Source organism: Medicago truncatula, chromosome 1, assembly GCF_003473485.1.
Source record: "Medicago truncatula cultivar Jemalong A17 chromosome 1, MtrunA17r5.0-ANR, whole genome shotgun sequence".
Taxonomy (NCBI): Eukaryota; Viridiplantae; Streptophyta; class Magnoliopsida; order Fabales; family Fabaceae; genus Medicago; species Medicago truncatula.
The window spans coordinates 46044551-46066850 of record NC_053042.1 but is presented as its reverse complement, the minus strand read 5'-3'; the positions used below and the strand labels follow the sequence as shown (position 1 = coordinate 46066850).

The following is a 22300-nucleotide window of genomic DNA, read 5'->3' as shown; positions in this document are numbered from 1 at the left end:
ATTTCTCTTATCACTTCGCCTTCAGAAAACTATTTCTCCTATCGCTTCATATTTGAATCTAAATTTTCAAATCCAAAATCTTTAAAACCAAAGTATATCATGTTCGCAAAAATGTCATTTAACAAGAATTGTTAAAATTTACGAACTTAAACCACGGTGTGAGGCGCGACGAATGGAAACATGAATGTTATTTATCATCAATTGTGCAATTAAACTTGTGGTTTGCACAATCACAAAATATAACATAAAGGACTACAATGAAACAAGAAGATAACACAAAGGCTAATGTTGCAAACAAAATGTATTAAGGACCAATTTGAGAAAAATATAACTTAAAGACCAATCTAAAATAAAGTTAAACTTAAAGGACCATATGTCTATTCACACTTTTCAGTCCATGTGACATTTTTCTTAAGCATTTTAGAGACTAAAAATGTTGATGGAAAAATTTTATAGGGACTAAAAATGCTGATGGGAAATTTTCTAGAACTAAAATTGTTGATGAAAAATTTTATAGGAACTAAAAAGTGTTTTGTAGGGACTAAAAACAAAATTTTGAATATTTATATGGACCATCTACTTAATTAACCCAAATTTAAATACTAGTTATAAATTAGTTTGTATATTTGGCGCGTTAACCCACCCGAGCTCTAGTAATCCAAAGAGTTGTGCGCAAGAGAGATGCTAGCAACAGATGCTCAAACACTCTCTCTTCGTCACACGTTTTGTGATTGGGCTATGTCATCCATATTTTAAACAATTTATTTGGCCACCGGTTAATCAAGTATTGCTTGTGTCTTCTCTGTCCAAACACCACCACCACTATCTACTATTCTTTCTGCTTAAAACAATCGTCAACAACTATGCGTGTTCAAATTTGTAACGTATGACCAAATAATCATAAAATTAAAGGTTGCACAAAACTAATATTAAGCTAATCTGCGTCAATTTCAAAAGTTCCGTAAATTGAAAATCAAAACTTTGAGAGGCTTAAGAGTCCAAGGACCTGCTGAAAAACATCCTCTGTTACTTCCTCAATGGAAAACCATTATTTTTTGGAATTTCTTAGATGGGTTTTGTATTATAGGCATCTGGGTCTTTATTTCTGCCATCAAAACTAGAACTTGGTAAGGTTTGAAGATGGGTGTTTCAAATAGGACTTCTTTCATGGATTTCTCTTCTAGTGATGGAAGGGCTTCTTCATGGGTTTGATTTGGATAGCGAGGATCTTAGGTTGGATTGGTTGATTTTGAACGAGTTATGGTTATGGGTTTGTGACTACTGAAGCAATAACAAAGTTGGATTTTTTTTTTCGTTTTCTTCTTTATTAGAAGGGGCAAGATATTGAATCTAGAAAGGTGGGGTATAGAGTCCAAGGATCTGCAGTCATCTATGGAGTCCAAAGACATCGTTGTTTTTTTTTTTTTCAGAAACAAAGGCATAAGAAAAAAAAAATACACAAACTGGTTTAGCCGGTTAACAAGTATATAGATTGATAAATGGGAAGACGTGGCAGTGTAAATGGGCGTGTGTTAAAAAGCGTCTGTCCAAGCGTTTGTTATTAGCATTAGTGCCGTTAAATGTAACGTTGACATGGTATTCTTTAGTAAAAGGCGAAAGAATAATTCGCTATGTCATCATCACACAGCTCCGTGCCTAATACCAGTGGAGATCACTTCATTTTATATGCAAGCACCACAGTTTCTATTATGCATTACTCTATGTGGGACATTGGTCAGAACATAGACACCCACCTATTCAATTGACCTTTCTGTTTTAAACAAGCATTTCATGAAACCAATTGCATGGATCAATGTCTTGAATGATATTTCATGAGATATCAGAGGCAGTTCAAGAACAGGTAAATTTCAATCTTTTCCTGTCATTTTGTACAATTTCCCTTACTGTGATTTTGAATTTCTTCAAAGCATTGTTTTTTGCAAGGATAAAAAGAAAGCATTCACACGTTAATGTGGTAAAGAGAGTGTTTGAAGGATAAATAGAAAACGAAACAACTATGTCGAAATTTGTAGTGGGAATAATTAACACGTGAAAGGAACCAACATTTTATCAATTATGCAAGGATTTTTTTTTATTTAGACGGGTAATATTTTATAAATCAGGATTTGCCTTATCTGTTTTACTCGTAGCAATATTTACATGATAATGTGGTAAAGAGAGTGTTTGAAATACCATTCGAAATGTAGTTTTAGATACCATTCCATTTTGTTTTCTTTTAAGTCATTTATGCAGTGGATCATTTAGATAGGACATGGTTACAATCCTGTTAACCACATAGGACCGAGGCCATCTGATCCCTTTGATTTAGGGACATTAATCCAAGACCAAATTAATGGAAACAAGTTTCTCCCTATAAGTAAAATTTTCAATTAAAATGAAAAATAAACTTTTTTTTTTTTGGGTGGTGTCCTAGTTCGAACCCCAAACCTTGCATATATTATGCATTATCCTTATCAACTGAGCAAGCTCACTTAAAAACAAGAGAATATGCACCCAACGCTAGGCCATTTTGAATAAAGTGTGATGACTTAAGGAAGAGGTGACTAATTAATTATCCAAAACAATATCGTTTTCTTTTTTTGTATTTCATGTGCATTGTTGGAAATAAGATTTAAACATAGTAAATTTGAGGTACATTTGAGGCTTGCTCTTTAGACACCTAGCAATTGTTCACAGGCATCTAAAATACGCCGAATGGTGCTTAATTGTCATTCAGACACTTTTTAAATTGGTTGAACCAATTTAAAAAAATGAACAGTAGTTAACTAAGTACCATTTTGGAGCGAACAATAATTAATTGCCGTTCCGTAGGTATCTGTGAGCAAATGCTAGGCGCCTAAAGAGCAATCTTCGATACGTTTTATCCTTACTTCGGGCTCTTGAGGTTCTGTTTTTGTAAGCAACTGCGATTAAACTAACTACCCCAAAGCTTGTTATAAATAAATTTATAATATATCAAATAACATCCTTAGTCAAGAGAATTTTAATAGGAGAAAAAGTGACACTTAAATACAAGCAGTGCACAAGATGAGCTACTAATAATTGTGCCAGCAATAAAATCTGAAGCCAAATTTGGTGCGTTGTATGTAGCAGCTTGTTAACTTCCCTACTTATACTATATCAACAAAAACCAGCATCGTAGTACATTATCCGGATCCCCTTCCAAGATTACAACACCCTTGCTATCATCGCTTGGTCCTTTAGTACCAAATTGGCTCAGCATACTACTAGCAAGTAGTTCTGCAGCACAACAGTCTATTACAAAAAGCAGCAGCCAGTAGTCTTTGCAGACATGACAAGTCGATAATTAACTAGAAGCAGCAAGTAAAACCAATATCAAGGCAAAAACACAATAAAAAGTAATATAGCAGAACCAATTTGTTCATCAGCTGCAGGATAAAAACAAATCGACTACCTAGCATCCCCATCATCAACTTAGCTACATTGTCGCGAATCGTTTTAATCGTAGTAGATCTTTCCTCCATAATTTCATAGAGAATTGTTTGGGAACTCGTTCAAATTGTTAGATAAGGCATCAAATATCATTTTTTATTTAGATATTTTTTCACCACTAAATAACATTAACCTATTAAAAAAGAAAATAGTAATTGACACTTTTGTCAAACACATCCATTTTCATTGTGATTACTGTACGAAACAGTATAGAAATTGTGATGTTGATAATTTGTAATTGTAATGAGAAAGGCATACATAGACCGTTCAGCCTACATAGACGAGAAAGATTACTTTTGCAAGTGTATAAGCAAATTGCAAGTCCACTATTTCAGCATGTAAAAGCACAATCAATATCATAGCAAACCCAGATTAAAAAGAATAGCAAATTGCGAGTCCACTGTTTCAACATAACAAACATACTTTCTGAATACAATAAAAAGAAGACCACAACAGAGCAAACATTAATCGAATTGCCTCAAAGCAATGGCTTTAATTCAACCATCAATATTGCTGATAAATGGCAATACACGGAATGTAAAACACGAGGCTTCACCAAAACAACTCCACCACATATCTATGTAACCACAATTGATCCCAAAAGTTCTGAAGCAAAAGACAGAAACATGTTGTAATTCAGAAGTCATCTAAGCAAAAGTTGACTCCAAAAATGTGATTTAAAATAGTGGTGATACCAGACTCTCATGATAAACATGTAGTTTCAACCCAAGTTTACCTAAAATCCTAGGATAGTTATACATACCAGTATTTGTATCATACCGAACTAAACCGGAACATGGAGTTTTTCCCAAAATAATGCCATTTTCCAAAATGCACAAGGGTCTAAAAGAACGCTGATATGTGGCTTGCCAGCCATCTCCACGAGGGATGATCATCAATTTAGTCCAAGACTCAGTAACTCCATACTGTTTCATCAACCATAGAGTTCCACTATGGTCAAAACACACACATAGGCAATTACTCAAGACATCTAGTACAGGATTGAAAATACTGCCACCGTTATCTTGTTTAGGTAGCGACAGTTTGCCGTAAGTCTCCTTCACCAAATCAAAGGTAAGAATCACCCATTGATTACAATCAAAACCTTCTTCTGTCGGAAACCAATTCAGAGTACCGTTGACATGTTTCCCTGGCCCAGTAGGAGGAGTACCGGGGAAATCCTGAATGGTTTTCCAAGAATTTTCACCAAAGGCATAAAGTTTAGTAGCAGGTTCATTACAATCACTCATAACTACTAGCACTTTGTACTTGTGATTAACAGGATCATAGCCAAAGCCATAACATCTTATTACAATATCATCAATCACAGCAAATGTTTTGGACATCAATCTAGTAGAAGGGTTCCACAATCTAACACAGCCTAATTGGAATTCATACAAACAAAGCAATCCATTGCATGAACCTAGAATATGGTACCTGCCATTCATATCAACGCTAATGGGTGCAACAGGTGATGATGGGTTTGCAAATAGTGGTTTAACAGGGAAAGATACGATTTTGCAGGTCCGGGTGACTGTTGAAGACGATAAATGTTGGTGGGCTATGGTTGGATTCACGGTAAAGAGTTGAAGTTGGTTTTCAGCGAATTGGGGATCGGAGATTAGGGTTTTCCATGATTTGCATACACACCTGAATTGAAGAAGTGATCTTACCGGAAGCCTGAGCAGGATCGCGACGACGATATCGTCGGGAAGGATTGGCGGTGATTCATCGGCGATCGGAGAATGAATTTTGTGTCGCATGGTGGCGGTTCTGATATCATGTTGAGTCGGGGTGTCGTTTTCATGATCGCAGCGAAGCATCCTCGAGCTCGGAACGGTGCTGATGTAATTTGTATTTGCTGACGTGTCTGTGATGATCATTCAAAATTGGCTTAAATGGATAAAATGTCCTTAAATTTCATATAAATAAAAAGTGACTAAATAGGCAATTACACCCGAAATTGTAACTTTCATCGATTATTTCTTGAAATTAACAAAACTTCAATTACCTTTTTGAAATTTTGCAACGTTAATTAATTTACCCCCTTCGTCAAATTTTTCTGTTAGTAAACATGACGTTTTGCAAATACCCCCTTAAAATTTTATACTTATGTGCAAAATACCCCCAATTTAAAAATTTATATTATTTTTTCATAAGTGGAACACTAAAATAAAGAAAAATACACACCATAAGCACAAACACTAGAACATGACTGGTCTAAACTCCATATCAATGAAAACTGGTTGAGAACCAATAAATTAATTTTCACATTTCTTTTGAATTAGAAAAGTTATTACATGTTGGCTATAGTACTTGCAATCTTATTCTAATGAAAAACAAAAAATATCAGCACAAGAACAAATCACTTTGCCATTTGCACTCTTATATCATATATCATATAATTCCTATACATATAAATAATATAAATTTTTCTCACACAACCAACTTTGTTTGTGCTTATGATGTGTATTTTCCTTTATTATAGTATTCCATTTATGAAAAAAATAATATAAATTTTTAAATTCGGGGGCATTTTGCACATAAATGCAAAACTTTAGGGGGGTATTTGCAAAACGTCATATTCACTAACAGAAAAATTTGACGGAGGAGGTAAATTGATTAACGTGAAATTTCAGGGGGGTAATTGAAGTTTTGTTAATTTCAGGGGGGTAATTGACGAAACTTACAATTTCAGGAAGATAATTGCCTATTTACTTAATAAAAAATCTATAATTTAAACTCCGGCTCTACATATTTCAATATATTGTCCCCTTTTAATTGAGCTATGCTCAGATGAACAAATAGTAGTATTATCCTATTGGTTTAATTGTTTAAATTGACATATAATATACTCGAAATATGAAAAAATGACGTTGTACGGTAAAAATCATTATTCTAACCTTATAATTTTATATTTTTATTATTTTTGATCCTATAATATACCCGAAGCTTAAAAAAGTGGCGAAGAGGTTTAATTTTTTCATAATTCTTTACATGCATCATGTTTAGGAAGTAAAAATATGGTTTAAAAAAAAATCTCGACTAGGAACAAATTAATTATTAAACCAACTTGGGTTGGCCCGGTGGTATGGCTTGAGATCTGGGAGTGTGCTCTTCCTCAAGATCTTATGTTCAATTCTTCCTAGTGTCAATTTGAGTATGCTAGTTTAACTTCTTCAACAAAAAAAAATTATGAAGTACCAAAAACTCAAAAAACAACAACGGAAATCTTGATCTACAAATCGAATTTTGAGTTGATTGTTTACATTATCAAAATACATAAAAAAGATCTGCAAAGTTTCATAGCATTTTGAAGATGTTTTGATTTATTTTTAGTTTTCAACCAAAACGTGTAAAATTGCAATTTTGTTCCGAATAGCGTATACTCACAGGTCAAATTTCGTTTCCTAATTCTGTAGATATGGTTAAAACATCATAAGAATCTTCACCATAAAAGTTTACTTCATTCTTCATTTTTTTCCCCGACTCAATAATTTATCTTTTTAAATATTGACATTATTGTCCTTTTATAGAATCCGTAAAAAAACACATAAATTTATGTAACTTTCATAATTTATCATGTTCAACATCATTTAAAGAAAAAAAATGATATTTGTACAATTATTTTAGGACAATCTTCTCTCTCGTATTTTCATTGTGAACTCTCTCTCTCTCTCTCTCTCTCTCTCTCTCTCTCTCTCTCTCTCTCTCTCTCTCTCTCCCTCCCTCCCTCCCTCCCTCCCTCCCTCCCTCCCTCCCTCCCTCCCCCCCCTCCCTCCCTCCCCCCTCCTCCCTCCCTCCCTCCCTCCCCCCTTATTCTTCTTCTTCTTCTTCTTCTTCTTCTTCTTCTTTCTCTCTCATATTCTCATAGGTTTAGGAGAATGTTTGATTTAGTTGAGCTGAGATGTATGCTTTAGGATGGTCAATTGGGGTGGTGTTTGGAAATGACGACGTCAGTTATTTGTCTGGGAGGACAAGATGTTGGGGGAGTGTTTTATCTAACATATTCTTGCTGGATGGTTTGGAAGATACGTGACAATGACAACTAATGCCTGATAAAGGCTATACTATTAGTGAGGTTATTGCTTATTCACGACGATGGAACCCATGCATCGAAAGGAATTTCACAAGTAAATTTGGAACAAATCAATTCCGTCAAAAGTATGGATTTTTGGTTGAAGCTTGTTACCAAATCAGTTACCAACTAAAGATAATCTGATAAAGCGAGAAATTATTCAACAATACGTCAATGTTTGTGTTTCTTGATGTGATAATGATAAAAACATCGACCATTTATCTTTAGGATTCACAGTCTTTGGAAGCTCATGGTCTTATAGTTAGATGTCGGTTGGGTATTCATACAATTAATCCTTTAAAGATATCTGATTATGGGTTATTCTTTGGCGCGTTTGGTGGTTTCTCAATAAAATTTAACAGGTGTATTGTCCAATCTTGGTGTTGTTCATGAAACATTCAAGAAACACTATTTGGAAAATTATGTTTGAAAATAAGGAGAAAATGTGTTTAAATAATCAAGTTTGGTGCCATAAGCACTTTTTGGACCTATTACTTTAATGTTTAATGGTGACATAAGCAAGTTTCAACGAAATTGGATGAAAAAATGATGACAATGTAAATATTTTATCACTTTTGGGATTAACCATCAAAATAAAATGGTATTCCTACATGATCATAGCCACTTAATTCACTTCACAAGAATGATCTAGAGAAAGGAAAGCCACACTGACACGGTTGATCTTAATTCACTTAACCCTACATGATATTAATTTTGTTGCTCTTGATAGATCATTACATATTTTAATGGACTAAATTATTCAGGCCACCATGCTGAATCAACAATACTCCATCCAATCTCATTCATAAAAAAGAAATCTTTTTTTAATTTATTAAATAATTACTGTATCTGATTTACAACGAAGATTAGATATATTAATTATTTAATGAATTTAAAAAAAAAAAGACCTTTTAAGATTAGTAAAAATTTCATTTCATAATAGGGATATTTTAATCATATTAGGGTGTAAATGATTTTTTTTTTTTTAAGACGTGTAAATGAATATTTAAAGTGTGTTAATAGGCAAATTATTCAATATTTATCTTTAAGTTAAATATGTTTTTTTGTCCATATAAATATCAATTTTTTGTTTTAATCCTTTTAAAAAATTTCTTCAACTTTTAGTCCCTCAAAAATTTTCTATCTTCATTTTTGGTCCCTCCTTTAAAGTGAACTCATGTAGAATTCATATGTTCGAATAAAAATTTGCAGAAAAAATCATAATATAGCCAGAAAGTTAAATTTTTTTAACAAAACATGAATTTAATATGAATTTTTATATGTTTTAAGGTTTAAAATTCATATTTAATTTGTGTTTTGTTAAAAAAAAATCTAATTTTTTTTGGGAATTTATTTTAGAATATTTTACACATTTCTGCACAATTTCATTAAAAAATACAAAAATTAAATTAAAAATAAAGATCAAAAGTAGTGATTAAAAATTGGGTCTCGTTAACAAGTGCCCTAAGGGCATTGTTTAAGGAACCCACAAAAAGAAATTATGTCTTGAAAATACAAGTCAAACACTTGTTAAGGTCAATACCATATAATTTCCAATGCAAAAGTTGCTACTTTTAGATGATTAAACAATGCCTTTAGGACACTTGTTAACATTTTTCTTAAAAAATTTATACTCTCTTCGTCTCTAAATAATAGTTGTTTAAGGTTGATGCACGGTTATTAAAAAAATGATTAATTGTGTTGATTTTGATGGTAAAATTAATATCATTTACTAAAGCACCCTTATTAATTGTAGTTAGTTGGATAGTTAAGTAGGATGAAGTTCAATAAATAAAGATATTATAATGAAAAAAATAATAAATGCTGCATTGATATTGATAATTATTTTGAAAAAAAAAAAATAGATAAAAGAGACAATTATTTTGATCCGGAGGAAGTAGGATTAAAAGTTAAAATAATTTAGAAAAACTAAAATGAAATGAAGTTGGCATATTCATAAAGACCACTTTTATCTGTTTAAGTTGGAACTAACCCAACGATAAATCTATACAGGAACTAATCTAACTGGCTTTGTTAGAAAAACATGAAAAATTTGAACTATATTGCAGAGCCCTCAACAAAAAGGACTCTTCCAAAAACTAACGTATGTCGTTAAATGTGACGCTGACACGGTATTCTTTAGTAAAAGGCGAAAGAATAGTTCGCTATGTCATCATCACACAGCTCCGTGCTTATACCAGTAGAGATCATTTCATTTTATATGGGAGCAGCAGAGTTTCTCTTACGCATTAGCCGATGTGGGACATTGGTCAGAACATAGACACTCACTCCACCCATTCCCTTTTTTTCTACCCTCCAATTGCCGTTTTAAAAAAGCATTTCATGTGATCAATTGCATGGATCAAGGTCTGGTCTGGAGCGTGTTCTTGAGTGATATTTCATACACCAAACTTGAGATATCGAAGGAAGTTCAAGAACAGGTTAGTTTATATTACATTGGTAAACTATTTGCAATTCCTTTCCTGTCATCTGTACTATTATCTTCCCTTCCTGTGATTTTGAATTTCTTCAAATCATTGTTTATTGCAGGGATAAGAAGGAAGCCATCAATTTACAGATAATTATATTCCATGTAAGATTCCTACTTTCTTTTATTGCGGACATATGAAAGATCTTGCATTCAAAAATTATTTGATGCTGGTCACAGAACTTGCGCGAAAACACAGCAGATACTTTGGATACAGCCCTTACTCCTAACCATGTTTTGAAGAGTCTGATTGGTTTATGGTGTGAACAGCAATGGTGTTTAACTAACAAAGAAAAAGCAAGGGAACTGTAGAACAAAGAAATCTGGGACCAATCTTTCAGATTGCGACAGAACCGCTATCAAAGCATTATTGGATAAGCAAACAAGTAATGGTATTGAACAGCAAATGGGCGCTGCTGGTGAGCTCCGGTTGCTGGCCAAGAGGAATGCAGATAACCAAGTATGTATTGCCGAATCAGGAGCAATACCGCTTCTTGTAGAGCTGTTGTCCTCCACGGATCCTTGAACTCGGGAACATGCTGTTACAGCACTTCTCAACCTTACCATCAAAGAGAGTAACAAAGGAACTATCTTAAACACGTGAGCTTTTCCAGATATTATAGCTGTACTGCAAAAACGGAAGCATGGAGGCCAGAGCAAATGCAGCCGCAACTCTCTTTAGTTTATCGGTTCTAGACAAGAACAAAGTTGCAATAGGAGCAGCAGGAGCTATCCCTCCCTTCCCATTCTAACTATGAAGTCTAAAACAAAACTAACAAAGTTTAAATTAAGCAAGGATTTATTTAGACGGGTAACATTTTATAAATCTGAATTTGCCTAATCTCTTTTTTTTTTTAAGTTCATAAGATTGTCAAATTTCATAAACTCATACGAGCGGCAAAGTTTACTTTCAACAATTTCAAAAATACTTTTTTTTTTACCAAAACAATTTCAAAAATACTTGATTAAGCATAATGACATATTGTATTCTCTAAATCATTTATGTAATTTAAGAGACCAAAATAAAAAATAAAAAGAAGAAAAAAAAATTAGAGACCAAATAAAACCTAAAAATAACTTTGAAACAAAAAATACAATTTAGCCTTTAAATAAGACATTCATTATAACTAATGCAGTTTTAATTTTTCAACATTCGAATTTAATTTCTTGTTTGTCAATTATTTTAGAATGAATTATTTATCAATCTCCCATACTACACTCAAGGTATATAATTAGTAGAAATATTGTAAAGGGGGATTTCAAGGTATGGAATAAACAAAGCAGCCATTTAATTTTCCAATGTGGGTGAACGTCTGTCACTTAGTATATGCAATCAAAATCAACAACACACTTCCTACAATATCCAATCATTTGCCATAAACTGAAATAGGCTACAGACAAAAATGGTTCCCATGCAATTCATTCCAGAATCCCATATGGTCTTATTGAAGAACAAGATTCCTATCTTTCCAATTAAGTGACCCTCTTACAAAATCAACAGAGGAAGATTTTATAGCACCATAAAGCTTTCATCAGAGAGCTCAGTGCTTCATCCTAGAATATAAAACCTTAAGCATAGCATTGGTTTGACATCATCAGATTAACTCGCCTCCCTGAACCAAGAAAAGCCTCAAAAGACAGAAATGCACGCATCAATCAACCTAGCTTTTCCATGAATGTTTCAACCAAGGTTTGGCCATTGACTATTTTTGTTGTTGCAATAATTAAATCATATGCCATGTTTTCCTGCAAGACAAACCGCATAAAAAATTAGGAGACGAAAACAAGAGAATATAAACCTAAAGCCCAAATCATTTTGAATAAAGTGATATGATATAAGGAAGGGGTGGCTAATTAGTTTTCTCTTTTTGTATTTCATGTAATAGTTTTCTCCTTTTGTATTTCATGCGTGTTATGTGTTGGAAATAAGATTGTGAACTGGAAGATATATTTTATTTATCCCTACTTTGGGCCCTTGAGGTTCTGTTCTGTAAGTAACTGCCATGAACTAACCACCGAAAAAGCCTGTTTGATGAAAAAACACAGATGGTTCAAATCAACTCAAACCTTCAGTTAACCTTCAATATTAGAGTTATATTTTGGCTTAATTGCACTTTTGGACCCCTATCTTTCCAAAAGTTGCGGTTATGGACCCCTAACTAATTTAAATACAAAACAGCCCCCTATGTTTTGATTCTTTGACAGTTTTGGACCCCCAAGGCAAAAAAATAATAATAAAAATTGACACGTGGCACCTCACTTAGGGTGCCACGTCAGCGTTGACCGAGTCAACAATGGACTGGGGGTCCAAAACTGCCAAAGAATCAAAACATAGGGGGCTGTTTTGTATTTAAATTAGTTAGGGGTCCATAACCGCAACTTTTGAAAAGATAGGGGTTCAAAAGTGCAATTAAGCCTTATATTTACTATCTAGATTAAAAGGTATGCTGGACCAGATGAAAGCAAAATGATGCATAAGACATAAGCAATATCATTGGGGATATCTTAGTAGGAAATCATTTACAATAAATAACCCAAACCAACTTGAGGAACTATGAAATCTTGAGCCAGCTGCATTCAAGAGTTCTGTTGTTCTAATTTCTAATCTAAGTTTAGTCTTCTGGGGTTTTGCCTAGGTTTGTCACCCGTAGTCTCCCTCATAAATGTATCAAGAAATCATTCACGAAAAAAAGCTTATGAGAATGTATTTGGAAATAATTTTATTTTTAAATGAAACTCTCTGTTTGGGAAGTTACAAAATAGGAATTGATTGACTTGGTGGTTCGGGTGAATGAGTTAAGGAGAGAGTTAAAAATAGGAAACAGTAAACACACCTGAGCACTGAGAAATCGAAGAGCAGAAATCTCCGCAAATGTAACACCCCCAACAAAGACAACAAGCACCAGGGAACGCCTTCCATCAGGTACCCTGTAATATGTGTGGTGTCAAACTAAAAGGGAACTTGACAAAATTCCAAGATTTCTTCATTTCAGATTACAAATTTTGACACACCAATGTTAAATATAAATCATCCGGTTCTAATAACACTTTTCAAGAACTTATGCCCAAAAACTGAAAGCAAATGAAAATGATAGAAATCATTCCCACAGTTGGGATATTTTTCTAGGCAATAAACCTCAGCTATGATTCTAATAATATCCTCCTCCTCCTCCACAATCACAACTCACAAGTAAAAAGATTTGGACAATTTTGAAACGTTTAACGAGATTTGACAAAGACATTTACACAAATTCGTAAGTACTGAATTATTCTTATTATTTATAAAATAAAATTAAAATAAAAAATTAAAAAATATAAAATAAAAATTCTGATGGTTATATTTGTAGGCATTTAATTGATGGTTAAGAGAGAGATGCAAAATCTCAAAAAGTGGCATTGTTCGAACATACTTATCTATGCTGTTTGAAACCCCATAGAAAGTATCAAATGACGGGCTGTTTGAGAATCCACCCTGTACGAGCCATAAAGCAAGCAAAACATAAAATATAATTAGGAAAAGGAAATGGAATGTTGGTTATGACGTGACCTTCATTCAAATAAACTTTCACATATAACATGAGAAAACACATTTGAAAAGAATAGCAGTAGATCAACTTGACAAGTAACTAACCCTTCTAGTTTCCAAATGAGGTCCAGGCAACAGTTTCAAAACTTCTTCAACAGGGCGCCTAAAAGATCAATTATTATATTCAGACTTGAATCGGTTTCATTATCCAAACATAGAAATTCACTTCAAACTTTAATGCAATTAATTAACTAATCAACCGCAGAAAGGAGAAAGCAGATAGTATATATTTAGTATCCAAAGCTTCACATTTTCCCTTTTGGTGTACTATACTTAAAATATACTATCTGTTTTCTCCTTGCTGCCTATTGATTAGTTAAATATGATAAAAAGCTTCATATTTTCCTTTTGGTGTACTATACTTAAAATATACTATCTGCTTTCATGACAGATTGTTTGGAGGTGTTTCTCTGTTAGATTTTTTGATGAATCAGTCATGCAGGAAGAATTCAGCATGCCTTGTTGCAGGACTCTCAGTATCTTAGGCTATGTTTGGGAGTTCAGAAGGAGAGGATACGAGACAGCTTTTGGAAAAAAGAAGGAAGGAAAATCCCCCAACTTGAAAGGGGGGTCTATTTTTCCTCATAATACAAAATGTCAGGAAAATCCCCCAACTAAGCAACTTGAAAGGAGAACTTCCAAAATCCTTTCAAATATCTTCTATAACTATACTCTTCTACCCATCCTTTGCAAAAAAATCCTTTCAGTTAAAAATAATCGTCACACTTCAAAATCTAAATTAGCTAAGCAGCTGAGCAACAATGACATACATCAAGTAAACATTGGAGTTCACTCTCAACATGCCTAATTCATAGCTCAAAATATACGGCCAACGGTATCAGGTATTGAGATATCATTGTTTGTATATTTACACCAAAGACCTGATTTCTTACTATAATTGAAAGCGCAGGATGTGTAACATTGTAAATTGTAATCTGGAGTTCTTTACGGTCAGCACTTGATAGAGCGGAGGTATGAATTGTAAAATTAAGCAATATTAAAAGATGAAAGAGGTGAATTTGTATAATACTATGATTAATGGGAGAAGAAATAGATGAACAATCTGCAAAATGCAGCCAAGAGCAATGCTCCTCAGTGAGAAATTCACAGCCTAACCATATCAGGTTTAACAAACTCAATCCTTACTTCCCCTCACAAACCTACTTATTAGGAGAATCTACTACTATGTGCCAGCTCACCACCCACACGTTCTCCACACTATTTTTCTTCTTTTTCCTAGTGTAAACCCTCCACACTTTGGGCCTCTCATTATTAAAGCCCACCAGCACATCACCCTCAACAGAATCCGGCCCAATTTAAACTTCTATCAGCACTGATCCACTGCTACCTAAGATTTCTAGCAGTAAAGCATTTAACAAAATTTTCAGTTCCATGAGCTATAGTTCTTTATAAATTTTAAATAAAACTATATTTGTAGGTAAATTTTGAATTAAGAAAGTCAAATGCCATGCACAACAAAAACTGGGAAGATCTCGAGTATGAAAAACGGAACATTACCATCCAGATCGAATGGCATGCTGGATAAGACGAATGCTAAGAGGTGCGTATCCCGAGAAGACGTAAGCAATATCATTGGGGCTGTCCAGTAGAAAATCATTACAAGAGTTAGTAAAATAACTCAAGAAGTAGAAAGTGACAATTCGAAAGACCATGTGAGAGACTTCACAAGAATTGTGTATATCTGCATATGAACCATGTTCTATATAAACCTAAACAGTTTAAAAAATATATATACAAGTGCAATAAGCATCATAAGTTTTAACAGATATGGACATGTAGAAAGATTTGGAATGCTAAATCCTAAATTTTCTATTATTTCACAAAGTACAAATATGTGTACCATATTTTATTTGTGTCACATAAATATCCGTCACCAAGTTTCCATAAATGATCTAAATTGTGGCCATGAACTTAATAGAGTTTATGAACATAAAAAGCGTCTACCGAACACATCATCTAGAAGATATTACTTGGCTGTATCAGTGTCTTCGACCACAAGCTGCAGGGTACGTTTTATAGTAAGCCAGTTGCTTTTTGACTCCTAAAAGGATCAAGTGCAGATTAATGTTAATTATTGAACAACGAATATATAAATGGATTTGTCCTTGCAAGTAAAAACTAGTGTATTATACCTGCTTTTTGAAGAGTCCGGCTTTCTCTAAATTATTTAGTGTTGCTATGTGCTCAAATCCATAGCTGTGCAGTAGCTCTCTCCTAAATTAGAAGTTACAAATATATAAGGCAACATTAAGTACTTAAATAAAATCTGATAGTATAGTGTACAGAAGACAAAATGAGAATACAATCATAGGTTAGTCATTCCAACGACCTAGAAGAGTAACAAAATCGAAAAGGGCTAGAATTAAGGATCAACAAAGCATGCAAGCTTGCCTGAAGTAGTCAAAATGCTTCTTTGGCAACCCAGCATTAGTGATAGAAAATAGGACTAGAAGACGTAGGACCGTTGTTAAAGGCTCCTGCTTATGGATCAATTCTTCAATATACTCAAAGCATCTGCATACATGAATGACATAAGTTTACGTACATAAAAATCTAAGAACAATAATGCATCACCACCTCGTCAACTACAGTAACCTAGATAACAATGTAACATTAACTGGTTTTATCAAACCTTTCATATTCTAAATCCATTCTATGTAATTTCAAGTCCACATGTAAAGTATAAGTTGCTAGATCTACATACAATAGACTAGAAATTAAATAAATTCAAGTATTATCAACAGATCAAAGAGTAATTGTTTATTATGCCCGAGACTGTTATAGGACAACAGGTATTTATAGGCTCTGTTTGGCCAAAATATGGTAAAAATAAGTTATAAGTTAGGTAATCAACTATCACCTAACGTATAGTGAAGGATAAATGTAAAGGCATGTGAGAGAGTGGTAGAGTTTATTTTTATTTTTAGTTTAAAAGAGGGTGAAGAGAACTAAAATCAAAATAAAAATGGTAAAAGTGAGAAAAATATAGCCATAAGTTACAGCTCAAATGCTACTTGAGAAGTAGCATTTAGTTAAACAAGCTTATAGTCATGCCAAATAGACTACAGAGTAGAGCCATATCCAATTTTAAAACTTAATTTATATAAACTACTCTAATTAGCAGTTAGAAGTAAAAAACATAGGACACAGACACTGATGCATACTCCCTCCGGTCTAGAATATAAGCAAAAGGGTGCTCATATCTTTTGGTTTAAAATATAAGTAAATATACCTTACTTTCACTCTACTTAATGATGTATATCCTAAAATACTATGAAGCACGAACACCTCTAAGTTTATTAACCCATCATAAACTTTAGCATCAGGACCTCCAAAACAGGATAACAAATTGCCATAGCCCGCTCGAATCATATATAGGTATTTAAATTCTATCAAATTAAAATATAATACTATACAAAACTAACTCACATGTCATAACTCTGGGACTCAATAATTGTATGCTCCATATCAAGCTGGCCAAGAAAAGAAGGCTTTGACGTGAACGTTGATAGGTGCTGAGCGAGATTTATGTGCCTCTGGCAAAAAATGTAAACAATATTATGATCTGATTCTTATTATGAGGATCCTGCTAAAGAAATTTCAATATTATAATGATATTTTTTCTTACTGTCATCTCTGGCAATGAGTTTAGCTTTTTTACAAAGTCCTTCAACTCTGAAACTGACTGCGTCTGGATATCATGAAAAGAAATATATCAGAAACTACTTACAAATTGATTTTAGTTTTCAAAAGTTTATAAGAACTTTTTTTTTTTTTTTAAGGAAGGAACTTATTTAAATATTGCTGAATTTTAAAGAACAAACACCATATTCAAATCTCAAACAGCAATTTGTTTCACTGATTAAATATTGCTTCTACCAAACAAGCATACAACTGTATAAAGTATAGCAGTAAAACTATTAAGAGTACTTGATGTCTAAGATCTCCAGAGAAAGAAAAGGAAATACCAGACTTGAGTGGATTCATTGGGATTAATTTACATGAAAAGTGGGTCTCAAAACATTCTTCTTTATTTTGACAAAATCAACAGTAAAATCAAGGCTCAAGTGTAAGATCATCTACTCACTGTTGTTGTCATATCTGTATAGTCTTGCTTCATGGATGTTGCTTTTTGACGCAAAATCTGCAATACTGCAGACAGCAACTAAGAAAATAGATCTACAAGGGAACCAAAGATACAGCACGTGTGTGTGTGTGTGTGTGTTTGAAAGAGAGATGGGGAGAGAGAGATTAAGACAAAACTATGATATATATGAGGTAAAAATGAATCAACCTGGACAACAACTTCAAAGTTGAGATCCCGTATCTCCTTAAAAAGCTTGTCACTAACACAGACATGCAAGTAAATATTAGTTTAAGAAATAATATCAGCAAAAGGTAAATGAAAAAAAAAAACGTGTAAAGAAACAGAAAATGGATGTCTGACTAAAGATCTATTTCTAGCTTAGCTGTCAAAGCTTGCAGTGCGAGCTGAGCATCCACAATGGAGACTCTCAATTTGGAGTTCTTAAACGGATCCCATGTGTACACATCACTCTTTTATAATTTTTTAATAACAGTACCTAATAAGCACTCAGTCACTCCAATGGAGACCCTCTGACAAAAGGTCTAAATCGGTCCCACCACGAACTCTTCATCATTTACATTCCAACAATACAATGATTATTTTAATAAAAAGTAGTGTGGGGTCCACTTAAGAATAAGGGTCTTAAGTGAGACCCTGGGTCTTAGAAGACCCCCAAGAAAAATTTCTCCAATGGGGGTACCTATTAGGTACCGGGTCTTAAATGATGAAGACCTCACCATTGGAGGTGTGTCCTGTAAATATACAAGCGCCAAAATAGAACAAATGCCACATCAGCATATTGCTTGTAACTGCCTCAAAGTTAGTTATCAGTGGTGTAGGATTAGTTTCACTGTGGCGAAGGATAAGCATCTTTATAAACACTCCATAACTTGATCTCCAAATCAAGATTTTCATATCAATCAATATCAAAACATTTCCTTTACTTTCCCTAATAATAACACAGACCGTGCAAATAAATTTTATTTTAATGAATATTACAAGAAAATGAAAAATAAAAGGTGTAAAGAAATAAAGAGGATTTTGAGCTATCGTTTGAAAGAGGTCTCAGAGAAGAGAAAAGGGGCACATCTAGAGACACATATTTCTTTTTAATATACATATACCATAACATAACAAAGAATAATAGTAATGAAAGCACAATTAAAGGTTAAAATCCTTTTTTACTAAATATCATGATATGGAGTGAATATGGATTTCCTTTAATAAGAGTAAAAATGTAAAGGATGATAGAAGCGAAAGCTTCTTAAAGTTAACTCATTTTTACTACAGCAATAACATTTACCCAAAACCAGACCTTATCCCATAAGTGGGGTTGTTCAACATAGATTAATTAATGTCATTGGGCACTAAAAAAGAATGCAACATATAGTTGTAATCCCTTTGTTTGCTTGAGTTAGCTTCTGAAACATTGTATATGCATGAGTTTTGGTACGTGAAATAGTTAAGCAGAAAATCATTCTGAAATTAGTCATAATATAGGTATCAGCAGGCGTCTAGAGGGATTCAACATTTGACAAAGCAAACTAGTGTTTTTTTGTTTTTGCATGTCTATTCTGCAGCCCCTCTGAGTGTCGTTTGTGTAAGGCAGTCATAGGAATGTGCACTTCTAGGGTTACCCCAATCACACACCTAAGCGTTAAGTGTGAGAATATAGAAGTTGTAGTTAGTAAGGTGACAACCAACTTCGCTGTAACTAACTCGCAGAGTTGCTGTAGATTAAGTCATTGTTAGTGAATGATAAGGCCAGCTATATATAACTATTGGCACCATTTGTAATTGTAATCAGAATCATTTCATAACAAACGAGGTTCTGAAATTATGACTCTCTTGAGGATTGGAAGAGTAACAAAAAAATGATATAGACCCCTTATGTCATTGAAAAAATGCATTACATCGCAAACTAGATGAGCAAGCGAATAAAAGTAACCTACCTTGAATTAAGTGGGACTTTAGTTTTCTTTCCTTCTTGTTGAAGACCCAAAACAGATGCATCAATCTCAACAGAACCATTGTTGATGTGCAGAAACTGCAACGATACAAATTCAGTAATTAGAAGTAAAACAGTCGTGTTTTCAAACCTATTTGCACGTAGTATAGTAACATTTTTCTCATGACCAACTCATGGCAGTACAATAATCCATCAACCCAATGTACAACTTTAAAACTCCTTGACCGAACACCGTTAGAAAATTTTCCTTATTCAAACTTACAATATCAAAAAGGAACAAAGGGGAAGAGTTTATTAAGTTGAAAAAACTTGTTAGGGAATATTATCAAGAGAAAAGCCTAATAAAATAACAGTGATAAAAAAAATTATACAATAATATTCATTCCAAAGATGTAGGCTATTTTTGCATTAACTTGCCTCGTCAATTAGCCCCTCATACGTTAACTGGGAACACAAAGGAGTAACCATGTCCACCTGCATTCAAAGCATAAGTTAAATAACCATCATCCATGTTGAATCCAAACAAATGTAATAGCAAGACCTTAAAAGGACATACAATTAAAAATGTAAAAGTGCAAGTAGGAATTACCTCTCTATCTAAGAGGATTACTGTATTTATCTCTGGCACAGCCATCTGAATAAAGAGAAAACAATAATAGGATTACTGTGTATTTTAAATGACTGCAATTTCATAAATTTGCTTTTGTTTATTCTTTGGCTATAAGAGAAAACAGAGTAGTGCATGATTACATCAGATGAGTTAATCGGTTCCTCAGCTTCCATTCGGTTTAGGATGTCTGCAATACGCACAGATGCTTTTCCTTTTGCCCTCACATGTGGTATCACTCCAAAAGAAAACTAAATGATAAAATCACAGTTAACAAAACACATTAGAATCATGTTAGACTTATGTTCATGATATGTTGAATTGAAGTTGATGTTTATTCAAGGGAGAATTCTATTGGACTCTCTCTTTTTGTTTGAGGTTAAATGTTACATGGTTAAAGCTTCCGTGTTAAGAAAAACAAACAGCATGATGGATTCAAAACTACAACCTCTAGTTTGTGAATGGCCTTTGCAATATGCCAAAGTGAGCTTGCATCACCATCAACTTGGCATTCCTAGCACATAGAGAAGGCAAACAAGGATAAATAATTAAGCAAAATACTACATGCAAGAAACTTGAAATTTAAAAATATAGCACTAAAAGAAACTCGATAAATCAATCACAAGCCGTAATAGTAGCAGCATACTTTGTAAGAAAGATCAAGTTCAAATGATAGTACATCCTCATCCATTGCCACCATATACAAGGGATATTCCCCTATTGTAATCATATGATGTAATTTTTCATCCTCAAGAACCTGCACACGAACAACAATCATTTTACATTGTCCGCGTCAAGATCTCGTGCTTTAAAAAGAAAAACATTATGCTAAAGTCAATGTAAAATGATTGATTTCAAAGGAAGGCTTACTTTCTCACAAGCAACAGTGCGGCGGGGAACAAAATAAACATGATATTCTCTCTGTAGTCCTTTTGATATGTCGTCGTGAACATTAGAGCATATGAATCTCATCAAATTAAGTTGAGAGCGCACAAGGAAAATCACTTTGTTACAGTCACTTTGAATTGGCTCAGCTGAAAGATGCCGCAACTCAACTCCTTGCTCCTGTTAATGAGTTAAATGTCATAATTCTTTTGAGGGTACACGAAAATGTTAAATCATGTTATAACTCAATAAAAAAACACCAGGGTCTGTTCCAGTTGGCTTATTTGAACTTAAACAGGGGAAAAAACCACATGTGAGACTGTCTGGGAGAGCTTTTAGAAACAACTTATGGCATGTTCATAAGTTGTTTTCAGCTTAATTTCCATAAGCACTTCATATACTGCTTTATTTTATGTTTTGTTACAGAAATAGCTTATACATAAGCACTTATAAGTTAAACGCTTAATTAAGGTATTTAACGAAACATGATGTAACTCTAGCATTGTATTAACTAGAAAATAAGAATTAACAAAATAAAAAACAGTAAACGACAAATAAAGTAAAGAAAATTGCCTTGAGAATGGAAGTTTGTATGGTAAGCGAGAGAGAGTCACCAAGCTTGGGATCAATCACCAAACACTTCTTTCCTCGAACCTGCAAAGTCACAGACGGTTCAGAAATCAATGATCAGTGCCGTAAAATGAATAGAAAGCAAAATCAAACAAATTTCGGAGTTCTGAAGAAAATACATTCTTGAGGATGTTGATGAGTTCCTTTTGAGATTGTTCCCTGAATTCAACAAAAAAAAAAATTAAAATTTAGATTAAGATTAAGATGAAAAGTGAAATTGAAGTGGAATTGAAATTGACCTGATGGATGTGAGATTAACGGGAGCATTATCAAGGTTAGGAATCTGAGCCATTGTTGAAAAACAATTACAATCTTCGTTTTACCAAATTTTGATTCGATTATTCAATGGAGAATCATTTCAATTTCAACTTCTGCATCTTCAGTTCTATGTTCAATTCATGTAACACAAATTCATTATACAAAAATACGTATTACTATTTTTCAAAAAGAATATATAACACTAAAACAAGTCACT

General features: G+C 33.5%; 2 protein-coding genes, 1 non-coding gene and 1 pseudogene across 4 annotated transcripts; all 4 read right to left on the bottom strand.

Annotated features, from left to right (window-relative positions):
* Window positions 1-1559: 1559 nt before the first annotated feature.
* LOC112418852 (uncharacterized) lies at window positions 1560-1651 on the bottom strand (annotated as a pseudogene).
* Window positions 1652-2930: 1279 nt separating this feature from the next.
* Window positions 2931-5407, bottom strand: LOC25484931 (F-box/kelch-repeat protein At3g23880). Its single transcript, XM_013613998.3, has 2 exons — window positions 4238-5407; window positions 2931-3261 (listed from the first exon to the last, which is right to left on the bottom strand). Exons 1-2 carry the CDS (start codon window positions 5355-5357, stop codon window positions 3137-3139), a joined length of 1245 nt encoding a protein of 414 aa, XP_013469452.1. The 5' UTR covers window positions 5358-5407; the 3' UTR covers window positions 2931-3136.
* A 4214-nt stretch (window positions 5408-9621) lies between these two features.
* On the bottom strand, window positions 9622-9738 carry LOC112418849 (U5 spliceosomal RNA). The gene has a single exon (XR_003008925.1). It is a non-coding gene; the product is annotated as a U5 spliceosomal RNA (small nuclear RNA).
* A 1569-nt stretch (window positions 9739-11307) lies between these two features.
* Window positions 11308-22240, bottom strand: LOC25484929 (vacuolar protein-sorting-associated protein 33 homolog). 2 transcript variants are annotated; one of them, XM_013613996.3, is made up of 22 exons: window positions 22065-22240; window positions 21945-21984; window positions 21769-21849; window positions 21181-21375; window positions 20957-21067; window positions 20759-20824; window positions 20454-20561; window positions 20293-20337; window positions 20121-20177; window positions 19687-19781; window positions 17942-17993; window positions 17735-17791; window positions 17276-17338; window positions 17077-17183; window positions 16039-16161; window positions 15780-15861; window positions 15618-15688; window positions 15145-15225; window positions 13672-13729; window positions 13451-13512; window positions 12875-12968; window positions 11308-11786 (listed from the first exon to the last, which is right to left on the bottom strand). In XM_013613996.3, exons 1-22 carry the CDS (start codon window positions 22115-22117, stop codon window positions 11697-11699), a joined length of 1791 nt encoding a protein of 596 aa, XP_013469450.1. In that variant the 5' UTR covers window positions 22118-22240; the 3' UTR covers window positions 11308-11696. The 2 variants fall into 2 exon arrangements, with proteins under 2 accessions (XP_013469450.1, XP_013469449.2); XM_013613995.3 differs by lacking the exons at window positions 11308-11786; window positions 12875-12968; window positions 13451-13512; window positions 13672-13729; window positions 15145-15225 and adding an exon at window positions 12440-12540 and having other exon boundaries at window positions 22065-22180.
* Between the last annotated feature and the right edge of the window lie 60 nt (window positions 22241-22300).